This window comes from Agelaius tricolor, unplaced genomic scaffold (genome assembly GCF_023055355.1).
Source record: "Agelaius tricolor isolate 1412-34295 unplaced genomic scaffold, bAgeTri1.0.p SCAF_1, whole genome shotgun sequence".
Lineage (NCBI taxonomy): Eukaryota > Metazoa > Chordata > Aves > Passeriformes > Icteridae > Agelaius > Agelaius tricolor.
In genome coordinates this window covers 95,544,950-95,556,950 of record NW_027269261.1, presented here as the reverse complement: position 1 = coordinate 95,556,950, position 12,001 = coordinate 95,544,950, and the positions used below count along the sequence as shown (strand labels likewise).

The window sequence follows — 12,001 nt, the reverse complement described above, 5'->3', positions numbered from 1 at the left end:
ACAGCAGACAACACTTGATTAAGTAGCCTGACTTCCTCACAAAACACCTTGTTTGAACTTCTGATGACAGCATTTCAAAACAATTCTAGTATTTTCAAACAGATTTTACACTGTACTTACACCTCTTAATATCAACAGCAAAAAGCTGTTCTCCAGCTATGCCACACTGAAATTTCAAACAAACCAAACTCTTTTCTCAACTTATAACATTTTCTTCAATTTTCCTCTCAATTCATGATCTTGGCAGACTCCACCATGCTTTTCTATGTTTCCTGATTATTAATTTTAAGCACAAAACTTGCATTATGAAATCCTGTACAACCTTGCGGTACATACCCGTTGTTCCTTCTCCTTTTCTTGATTTCCCATGTCCAAAATCATAAATTGGAACAACAGTAATGTCGTACGTAGTGCGGGGCTTAAGTCGCTTTAGCACGATGCTGGTGGCAGGAGCATTTACTCTCCCAGACATTTGCCTTCCTCCGCTGCGAGCTCTGTAGTTCACACGGTAAGACAAGACTTTCCCAGGTGCAGGCTGCCATGTAACTCTCATTGTGTTTTCTGTCTCGTTGTCTACTGTCAGAGTCCTGGCATTTGGTGACACTTTTCAGTGTAAAAATATGGATAAATTTTTACTTTGTCATATACAGATATATTCAAATGCATGACTACAAAATTAGTGCTGCTGTACTAAAAAATAAAATTGCCCTTTAAAATTCCAGTATTTTATTGTGGGGAAGACACAGGGGAATCTCACAGGCTGTTGTTAATTATTTTTAAATTGTGATGGACTAAACAAACAGATGTGTGGATTTCAGTAATGAGACAAAAAAGGGGGAAGTATAAATCACATGATGACACAGCATAATTGGGAGTTTTACTTAGTCATGTTTTTCATTAATCCATTAAATAATAGATTCAGCACTCTCAAATTGATAAAGTCCTTGATTTTCATGAACTCAATGTCCTATAGATTTTCTAAGTTTTGACTTTACAGGTCTGATAAGGTACTGGTGAATTCCTAAACAGCTGGTTGTTGAACCCCATACAAACTGTCCTTCAAATAGAGGTGAGTGACTTTCCAAATGCTTGGAAAATCACTCATCACAACATAGCATATGTGCTGAAATAGGCCCTTGAACTAATAAAGCATTTTCTCGACAAATTGCAGCATTCAGCTTCTAAGAGATATTTTCCAGACTGTACAAATAGTATAAATAATCCCAAGTGAACTGACAGGTATGCAATGCTGGCTGTCAGCCAAAATAAGCCATCTAGGTTTTGGCAAAGCTGAACCCTCTTGGCATGGTGGAATCGGTCAGTATTTCAACACACAGTAAGATAGGATTTGTAATTCCTAGGAACTGACAATTTCTAATTGTGTGTATACCAGAAAGATCCAATAGTTTCAGGCTATCAGCCCCAGGTTTGGGGCTATTGATAGGCCTAACAGCAAGTTCTCTCAGTCAGCACACAGAGAGTCAGTACAAATGATAAGGCTAGGCTACCCACCTAACCTGGAAGAGCTAGAACAGCTGGTGTCGCTGTGCTTGAACCAAGAAGGAAGCCATGGGAGAGCAGTCTGCTAGTCTGCTTTGACTCTGGGGAGTCAGCTCTTACTAACAGCAGCAACCACTACTCTTGCAAAACCTTGAGAACAACTGCTCTGGGTCAAGGACAAAGGTTAACGTAATTCAGCAGCCTGTCTCCAACAGTAGTCAAAACAGATGCTTAGGACAGAGCACAAGAACATGTAAACACACATGATGCTTCCCCAGAGCCCTCCCTCAGGCTTTGTCTTTGCATGGCCCCTTTAGGCAAACAACAGGAATGTCAAGCCTTATCCAGGACATCCCTTCATTCATTCTGACTCCTTTACTCACAGTTCCTGCTACAAAGAAACAAGCCATCCCTGGTCTCTGTGTTTTTTCACTTTGCCTACACAGCAGGAGAGGCTTGAGCCTGCTTTGACCAAATACAATATGATGTTTGGCAAATAAGAAAAAGAAGAGCCCCAGAAAGGTAACTCACAAACATCAAAATCACCCAGTGAGCCTCAGTTTGAGGACTGTGAAGATTGGAAAGGCAATAACTTGGAAAGGAAACTCATTGATTCTGTGGGAATGCACCCCATCTTTCCTCTTTGCTCTATCCACATTTCCTTCACCTGATTTTTAGCAATCACACCAAAACTATAAAAGGCCGAATTCAGAGTAATATGCATACCAAATAATATCTTAATTTGGAAGTAATTCTTGCTGAATCCAAACCTATATGACATAGAAGAGATTTTTTTTTTAGGTTTTTTAATAGTCCAACAAAATGTCAAAATTGGCTGAGCTGAGGTGGCATTTTGGTTCGGGGAAACTTTTCATAAAAAATAAAAATGAAGGGGGAAAAATAAGGTCCATTTTATTTTTAAATTATAATTTCATCAAAACCAGAATGTTACAAATGGTGGTAATGTATTACACTTACCATCAGTAAAAGCCTCTCCTTCTACTGGGTCTCCTTCTCCACTGCTGTAGGCTGCATATACTGAAATCCTATATTTAGTCTCTGGCTCCAAGCCTTCTATCACAGCATCCACTGTATTTCCTGGGACTCTCTTCTCTCCCATGGTATCATCATAATGTGATTTCCATACTATCCTGTAATGGTTAACTGTTCCTGGAGCTGGTGTCCATGATAACCCAACTGTAGTGTCAGTTATGTCTGTGGTAACTAAATTACGCGGTGAACCACGTTCTGCAAGAAAGAAAACAGCAAATTCTCTCTTAAACACAAATAGCAAAAGTTAGCAAAGTACAAATGTAAAAGTCAAATGATCTTAAAAGCTAAACTGAACTTTTCCCATTAATATTATTTTCAATAACATATGAGGGTAGTCCCAAGAGAAAATAGATTAAGGTTTCAACAAAATGCTTAAAGCTAACTTTAGATTATGAATGATCTTATCCCTACCATGTAAGATACTAAGCAATCATGCTTTAGAATATTCAAAATAAAAATGGCAATATTCAAAAACCTGGAATGAAGCCAGTGCTTAAATGTAGTGCAGCTCACTTAGGTAAATTTTAACTCTCAAAAAAAAGATTTTATTTCATTCATTCATTGTCATTGTTATGTGTGTACCTTTTTTCCAAGGGTTAAATAATGGAGACTTTTCACAGAATAACAGAATCTGTTGAGTTGGAAGGGACCCAGAAGGACCACCACCTACTAGCCCTGTACAGCACCATCCCCAGGAGTCACATCATGTTCCTGAGAGAATTGTCCACACACTTCTCAAACTCTGTCAGGCTGGTGCTGTGACCACTGCCCTGGGGAGCCTGTTCCAGTGCCCAACCACCCTCTAGATGAAGAACCTTTTTCTAATATCCAACCTAAAAGTCCCCTAATACAGCTTCAGCCATTCTTTTGGTCCTGTTACTCATCACCACAGAAAAGACATCAGTGTCTACTCCTGTCTTCCCTCTCATATTCAACTTTCCATCAAAAAGAACCCCCAGGTCCCTTTCCATGGCACTGCTTTCCATCATCTCATTCCCTGCTCTGTCTGTACATCCAGGGTTGCCTATCCCAGGTGCAGAATCCAGCACTTGCCCTTATTGAACTCCACATGCTTGATGATTGTCCAGGCCTCTAATAAGAGTACTTTCTCTGACAATTTTATTTGTTTATTTATTAGTACTAGTATATTACAGAGTCCCACTTACCAGATCAGCTATTTCATTTTATGTTCACAACTAATTTGCATGTGTTTACATCATCCCACACTTACTGTAGAAAACACTCCCCATCTTTCCATTCATAAGACCTGTACCTCTTTCCTCCCTGCAGTTTGTTTCAGCCAGCTTGAAACAAAGGAAGCAGCTCATTAGTCTGTGAAATCCAGTGTCAGATGGATATGTGAGTCTCACCTAACACACCGGAGTAGTTCCTCTGCTTAAAAATTCAGCTCATTGGTCTAAAGTGGTGCAATGAAAGGAGTGCCTCTGCTTAATGTTCAATGTACATTTATAACATATGTTCAATTTTCCTGTTGCAATGGCTTGCTTTTGATAGCAGGAAAGGAGCATTGACTGGTGGATTTAGTGCAACAGCCTCATCACAGAAAAATCTGCAAAAGGGCTCTATGAAACCAGATCCACATAGACAAAGAAGTACTCAGTTCTTTGGTGTGTATTGTCTGTGGGATTTCTCACTGTACAGGACACTCCTGAGTGGCTCCTGCTTAGGAAGAGGACTTAAACACTTGGGGTGGCCTCATGGCATCACAGTTAAGTTTTACCCTCACTGATAAAAACATATCCTTATACTAATCCATGGCAGCCACAGGAGAAGAATCAAAATTCTTTGAACACAGAGGAATTCAATACTTATCCACTTTCCACTACTTAGTCTCATTGCAAGAACAGACCTCACTACATTCAGAAGTCTGAAGCAGTTTCAGGCTGAGCAGCAAATTGCTCAAAGTCATAGTATGAGTTTTCACTTTTCATATTCATTTGTCTTTTACTTCCACCACAATCTGCAACATTTCCAAACACAATCCCAGTGGAGCAGAAAATATTATCTGTAGAAAGTTTTGTTTTAGAAACATCTCATTGCTGGTGCAACTTCATTAAAAGTGAGACAACTAATCCCACTTGACTTAATGATGAATAGAAATTAATGTCAACCTATCAAAGATTCACCAGCTACACAGAATGCAGAATCAGAGAGTACCACAACAATCACAAAGATAACTATCAAATGCACCTAACAGAACATGTGTTGTGGGGGGGGTTCTGATTTTAATTCAGTCTTAGAGACATTCCATCATGTTTTTCTGGAGACAGCTCTTTTTCTGTCCTAACTGCATCAGTTCTTAAAATTGTACCCTTCAAACTGATTTTTCTAGATGCATAATATAAATTACGACAATTTATGGCATCCTCTCTTCAAATAAAGGTTAAGATACAGAGGGTTTGGTAAAGTTCAGCTAACATTTCCCAATAGTGATTGCATATACTGTAAAAGTTATAGTGAAAAGGCCCAATTCAGCTCATGCTTCATGAAGTCTCACCAAATTCAGTGACTGCATTAAATGAAAGCCAGGGCAGAATCTTAGCTCCAAATAACAATTTTCCTGGAAGCCTGAAAAAAAGATTTGCCTTCAAAAGTAAATTACAGCAATTTTTCTGTCTGCTCTTAAGCTCCTACTCTCAAATCTTGGCTTTTTCATACAATAAAAAAAAATATTAAGGCAATCCAAATGGAAAAAATATGGAAAACCTAACTTGATAGAATGCACAGATGTCTCACAATAAAAACCTTTCTTTCCATATTTTAATGTAATATAAATATACAAGTCACTTTATTTTGGCTACTTTAAAACATGGCTCTGCCACAACATGATTTCAGTATTCAAGTATCTGCTACCACAGCACAATTTTTTGCAAGTCTACTCTTGGATAATACAGCTAATGATATATGTTGGAAATACTGCAAAAATAACTTCTTATTTAAAACCCTTATTGATTAAGTCATTATTGAGGTCATTAAATAACAGAGGAAAATAATTTGTTTGGAATGGATTATAATGAACAGCAGTTACTGTAATATGTTGGTTCTGAAAGAAATATTCTTTGGAACTAAATGTCTTTTTTATAAGTCAAGGTAAAAGAGGGAAAAGGAACTGGGATTTCTACCAAACCACTAGAACTAAATGGAAAATTTTTGCTTCAAATAGTTGGAAACTGCTGACAAGACAACTTACCTACTAAGGGAAATTGGACATTTTATATGTTACACTGCAACTGAGAACATTTCTTCAACATAACACGCTAACTTGATTTGCACCTCACGTGTGAGGTGGAAGTTCACTCATAGCTTTTTTTCTGCTTCACTTGATCTCTCACAGTGGTTTATTTTTAATTTATTATTAGGAGAACACCTATGTTTAAGATGAAGTCCAACTGTCAGTCTTATACTGTTAGGATTCCATGAAATATTATCAAAGCTGATACGCTCAGAGTCAAGAAACACATTTATCCTCCACAATAACAATGGTATAATGTGGCCACTAACAAACATGCAATGAGACCTATGAAATATTCTACTCTTGGATTAAAACAGAATACCTGGGTAGCTTGCTTATATGTCATGTACACACAAAAATCTACAACTGTAACACCTGAACACTTATTTTTATTCTTTGGTCAATGTGTTCAGAAATGTTTGTTGAATATCCACTTCTTGCCTGCTTGTTTAAACAGGATGATTAAGGAGCATGGAGAGACAATGCACATCATAAGAAAGAGAAGTTCTGGCTGGCTAGCAAAGGACTCCTGCTTTTTCTTGACTGGAAATGGAAGCTAATGTATGTTCATCACTTCATACAGGCCCCAAGACATCAGCAAACAAGGATTTTTTTATCTCAGAGCACTTTTCACTGCCTACAGTCCCTGTACAACTTTACCATCGCTTAGAGCAGACACACATTGAAAAATTCACTTGGTAACCTTCAGTCATGTGCATTTATACTCTGTTCTGGACTTCTGAAATGTCCAGTTTCCATATTAAGTTTTTCCACTGTAGTGTGCCAGAGACACGAAAAAGCAGTTTCCCTCTGTCCACTTGGCTCACTTCCCACAGCTCTCCAGCAATCACTGTTGTTATTGAACACAAGACTGAATCAGCTAAAATTAAAATGTTGACATTCATAAAAATCAAATGTCCTTATTCAAATGGCCTTTCCCCTCAGAGACATTTACACAACTCCAGCTGATCTCAGTGGGATTTTTACATGCAATTTGGGCCCAAATTTTAAACAGCTTTCTGTGTGTGTTTTTTTAAAACCAGGTTTCAAAATCAATCTGCAGTGGTAAATTTTGTGCAGAGCTATGTTTCATTTAAGTTAAACATAGGATTTCTGTAAGCTAGCATCCTAAAATTTCAGAATCAACTAAATAAGCCTTCACTTGTAGAGGCATAGACCAAAATGTTCTGGCCTGAGTCCTGCCTTGTTTACAATGGGCAAAAGTCAGGAGTATCCCATTGTGTCAGCAGGCTAGATTGCCACAGCCAAGGAGCCAAGTACATGCATCAGATAAGATGACAGCAGATAATACTCTAGATAGTAGATAGTAGATGATACTCCAATGGTAAAACTCTCAGTACTGGAGGAGGCAACCACTTGGGTGGGCTGATATCCCTCTCTCCAAGAAATAAAGTGGTTAGCAAGCAGCCCTCAGGCAAGTAGAGAGGGGATGTGGCCATGGTGCAGGGGAAAGCCAAAGACTTACTACACACTCACATAACCCCATTAAAGCAGATTTCTTCTCTTCTGCAGAAAGGCAAGAAGGCCAACCAGGAGAGCTCTAACCCAAAACAATGGTTAGAGGACTTTTAGCCAGAGCACTCCTGAGTCCCTGATGTAGGATAATGCCAACAGGTGTTCACATTCAGTCCTTTTAATATTCTGTCTTTTCCAAAAGTTATTTAGTTAACACTGTGAAGAAATATCTTATTATTCACTCCATCTTCCTCCACTGGGGTTTTTTTTCTGATACATACTTTGTTACCTAGAAAAAACTCAGATAATTTTCCTCAGATTATCAAGTCTGTTTCAAAGGTCACACTCAAAAGTCTTGGAATGTAAAATTTTAAAAATGCATGATACTGCATTAAACCTCCTGAGGACACTGAGTCCTTGTTTCTGTCAGGACAGAAGCAGCACTACACTGTCTGACCATTACGTAAAGTGCCTGTGATCGGCTAAAAATCTCATTGCAAGAAAATGTCACTTGAATTTGTACTATTCTGTCTGTAGGAGGCTGTTCATTTCTAAAGGATTCTTATGTCACTACAGAAACAGCAAAAAATAATCATTTATGTAGCAAAGAACTGCTACTCATTTTCTGACCAAAAACGAGCCTGCCTCCAAAATCCCCAAACCTAAACTATAAGAAATATATACAACAGAAAATCACTTCAAACTGAAAATGATCCAGTTATGACAACTTTTTTTTCATATCTTGCTTTGGTACAGCCTAATTCTCACAACACAAATAGCTACTCCTCAAACAGTATGGAAGATTTGGGCCCTGCATCACTGAAACAAAGATTCTCTTTCCAAAGCAGAAGACATAATTACATAGTTATCTCTCAAATTTATTTATACTCTCCTGAATATAATGCAATATGCCTTTCTTTGCTTATTCCAAAAAGCACAAAGAAACAAAACAGGCTGACACCTCTGCTAATGCAGACTAGCAACCTCACATATGCCAAAGAACTTCTTTTTTACCAACAGCATGTCTAGCCTAGGATCTTCACTGATATAAGTGGAAATACTTGGAAATTTCTCAGTGCAAGCAATATGAAAACTTGATTACCAAGTATTTTTCTGGAGAAAAAAAATGAACCAGCCTTTTTTCTAAATTTCTCTGAAATTAATTTTTAAAAGTGTAATGACTTCCTTGATTACAGTCAGTTGCTCAAATATTCTTAAAACTTTTTTGCAAACTATATAGCTGCCAGCAAAAGGACACATAAAACAGATCTTCAGCTTTCAAGTTTTTCAGACATTTATTAGGATTAAGCATTTCTGTATTGATTGCTTAATCTAGCAATGAATTTTTTAGTCTTTAAAACAACTTCAATTTATGAAAGTTAATCTGCTTAGCAGCTAATGTACAGTATGTTCTTCTCATCTGACAGCATGCATATGGGCAGAAAATCAAATTCTTGCCAGACCTAAAACCACTTCTCTTATTAAAAAACAGATTAGAAAAACAGTAGCTCTCACAAACTGCCCACTGTCTGCTGCATTTAGACTCACTGCCTTCACAATGTTTCTCATTGTATTTTATTTCTGGTGTATGAGGACTTGGGTAAAGATCATACGATCTCAAGCAATATTGAAAGCCAAATGCTTTGTTTGGAGTGTTTGGAGATAAGAGAATGACTTTTCCCTAAGACGTTCCATGGCTGTTTCTTGCTTGTTCTTCAATCTGTATTACATAACATCAATATAACCATCAGTGCAAATTTATTTAGCTCTCACAGCTGTCACAAGCACTGTTCCACCCCAAGGCCAATGGCAGCCTTCACTGATTTAACTTACTTTAGCAGTTTCAACAACTTTGTGTGAGCTGAGGGGAATCATATCCAAAAAAGTATGTCTGAGGAAAATTTTTCCATGGCACCTTTATAGAAGTGCTCCAACAAAAGCTGCCCAGTTATGGACTGCCATGCACTTTTGAAAGTGAGAGGATAAAAGTGGAGAGTTTTCTACAGCACATATTTTGCACATGCAGTTATGTTTAAAGCAGTATGAAATATAAAGCTCCAGAATTGTCACCTCTGGATGGTACTTCATAACTGTAGACAAAATCAGCCAATGACTGAAAGAAGTCATATAAAAGATGAGAACACTATAAGTTTCCTAAAATCTGGATTTCTGAAGAAGGAAAGTATACTCCTTCAACAAAGGGGCAAATATGTTGTTTCCCTTTTCCTGCTCCAAAAGCACACACACACAAAAAGAAATAAATCCATTCTCTCTGAATAACAATTACCTGGTAATGGAACAGCACTCAGAAATGAGTCATTTTCTGATTACTCATTTGCTAAGCTCTCTACACAGTGTTGTCTGTGAACAGTTCATAAAATGCTGATCCTCTGGCATGTGTTTATCTTTGGGCTGGACCAGAGAGCTATGCAAACAGTTTATAAAAGAGATTATCTACAGTTACTTGGGGGAATATTTGCCCTCTCTGTTTTATGCAGAGAAGCAATAAGGGCAAGCATATGCTTAGCAAAAAGAAAAACACAAGGAGAAACTGAGATTACCCACATGGTAAATTATATCAAGTACACAGAATGGTTTCTAGGTTTCTGTGGATTGATTTTCCCATGAATCCTGAAACAAACAAGCCACTTCAAAACACTGCAAAACTACCATGCAGAGCAAAGCAGAGGAATAGGGGGCAAATTGTAACTGCTCCAAAATATTTTGGAGATAACAAACATAACTGAAGGGCCTTCGATAAATTCTTGGGCAGACATGTCCATGCAGATCAGGTTAGAGCAGCCTAAAAATTTCTGGTTTTTTCCTTTCTGCTGAAGGATACTCTTGTCTGAGAGTAACTGCCCATGTGGGCTCTACTACTAGATGTAGAACAAAATAAATCATTACTGAAAGCAGGAAGAATGCTTGCCTACATCCTTAATCACAGGAGACCATTTAGTGATTCAGTAAAATTCCATAAACATCTGAGAGTTTGGATTTTTCATTTCCTGCCTCTTGACTATAAGAGAGTTGGAGAAGGTACTGTATCCAACTCTTCTTTTCTCACTTTTCTATTAGTGCTGAAATGTTCTCTACACTCAAACTCACTCCTCTTAGGCTACATATCAATTCCATGAACTAGCAACCATCCCAGTTTGAAAGGCAATCTCAAGCCTAGCTCCTGATACGATGAGCAACTATGGCACCACTGACTGAATAGGTTTGGTGAGAATTCATATGGTGAAGACATCAAGTAAGCCCCATAGGGATTCCTGATACAGAAAAATACTTAAGTGCTCAGTCTTTCTGGGTTGTTGGCAATGAAAAACACACACCACACTATTTTGTTTCTCAGACACCATGGCTCATGGAAAAACTAACTAAAATACTAAACACTTTTTTTATGCTTCCTTTCACAGCTTTTTTGTCATTACTGTTGATAAGTTTATTTCTCCAGAAGTTAAGACCTGTCCTATTTCCAGCCTCAGTCAGACAAGTTATTTCAGCTACTCATTAGTCAAGTATTCACTTCACTGACCTATGTAACTTTTCATCCTGGCCCAACCATATTTATTTTAGTTTCCCAGCCAGCATGACATCTCTTTTCATGTAAACTTCTATAATGAGCTTTGAAATTTGAATGTTACCTTTCAGTTCCAAAACTGCAACTCTTTATTCATAATTGTCTGGGTTTCTTTAAAGGTTTTGTTATTTTATCCTTCACTGTGGTAAGATAGGGCCATATAGTGAAATACTGTCTTATATGCTGCAACAAATATTCTGAAAATCTTTCATACTGTTAGTCACAGAGTCTTTTAAAATATCTACAACTATGTTCCAAGTGTTCTGGCCTAATCCAAGTACTTTTATTGCCCCATGAAACTGCAGATATGCTGATTACTGAAATACATGGTAGATATTTCATGAGGAAATATAATGAATTAGGTCTTTGCTTCATACAGAAAGAAATTTGTATTCTGTTGCTTCCCTTTGATCACCCAGTAAGGATTGGCATCTACACAGTGCTTTTACTGATGTTTTATCTAACCAAGAAAATTTAAGAGACAGTTTTAATATGAAGAGTAATGTTTTCTGAAGAGCACCCTGATAGGATTTTCAAATCCTGCTGAATCTTCAAAGAATTTACACTTCATTTATAAAGCTATACATGTCAAAGTGGTAAGTAATTTTTAATTTGGTGTCCTCCCAGTTGAAGAACTGGATAAGAAGTCATTCAGTTGAGTGATAGGATGCTCTTTACTCATATTTATCCCAAGAAAAAACCTGTCACTGAATTTTTAATGTAATGTTTCAATTCAGTTGCTTAGAGCAAAGTTTCTTATAGAAAGGTTTCTGTGACCTTTTAAGTCCAACATCCATTTTAAACTTCATCTGGTTTCATATAAGCCTATTCCTAAGATAGAGGCAAATATTCTTTTAAATTATTTGTCTCTTTAACCAATGTTGAGAATGTTTTTCTTCTTATTAACAACTAAGCAATGCAGAAAGTCCAAATAAGAATCAGAGCCCTCGAGGAAGACACAAATCAGGGAGCACTGAAAGGACAAGACAGTCTGTACCTTGAATTCTGCTTTTCTGATGATTTTGGCTTTTGGATTCTACTGTATTTCATTCACTGCTCTCTCTAGGATGTGTTTTAACTGAAACTCTAGGCAGTGCCCTAAAAGATTTTTCTTTTGCTCAAGTTTTATGATAGGA

The 12,001-nt window shown here is 37.5% G+C and overlaps 1 protein-coding gene across 4 annotated transcripts in view; it reads right to left on the bottom strand.

Moving 5' to 3' along the window:
- The window catches only part of COL12A1 (collagen type XII alpha 1 chain), a 99,681-nt gene that overhangs the window by 63,492 nt on the left and 24,188 nt on the right, over window positions 1–12,001 (bottom strand). For all 4 annotated transcript variants that reach the window (XM_071444669.1, XM_071444651.1, XM_071444640.1 and 1 more), the window contains 2 exons: window positions 2,479–2,748; window positions 337–603 (listed from right to left, as the gene is read on the bottom strand). In XM_071444669.1, the coding sequence (XP_071300770.1) occupies window positions 337–603; window positions 2,479–2,748 (537 nt within the window). The remainder of the gene's footprint in view (window positions 1–336; window positions 604–2,478; window positions 2,749–12,001) is intronic.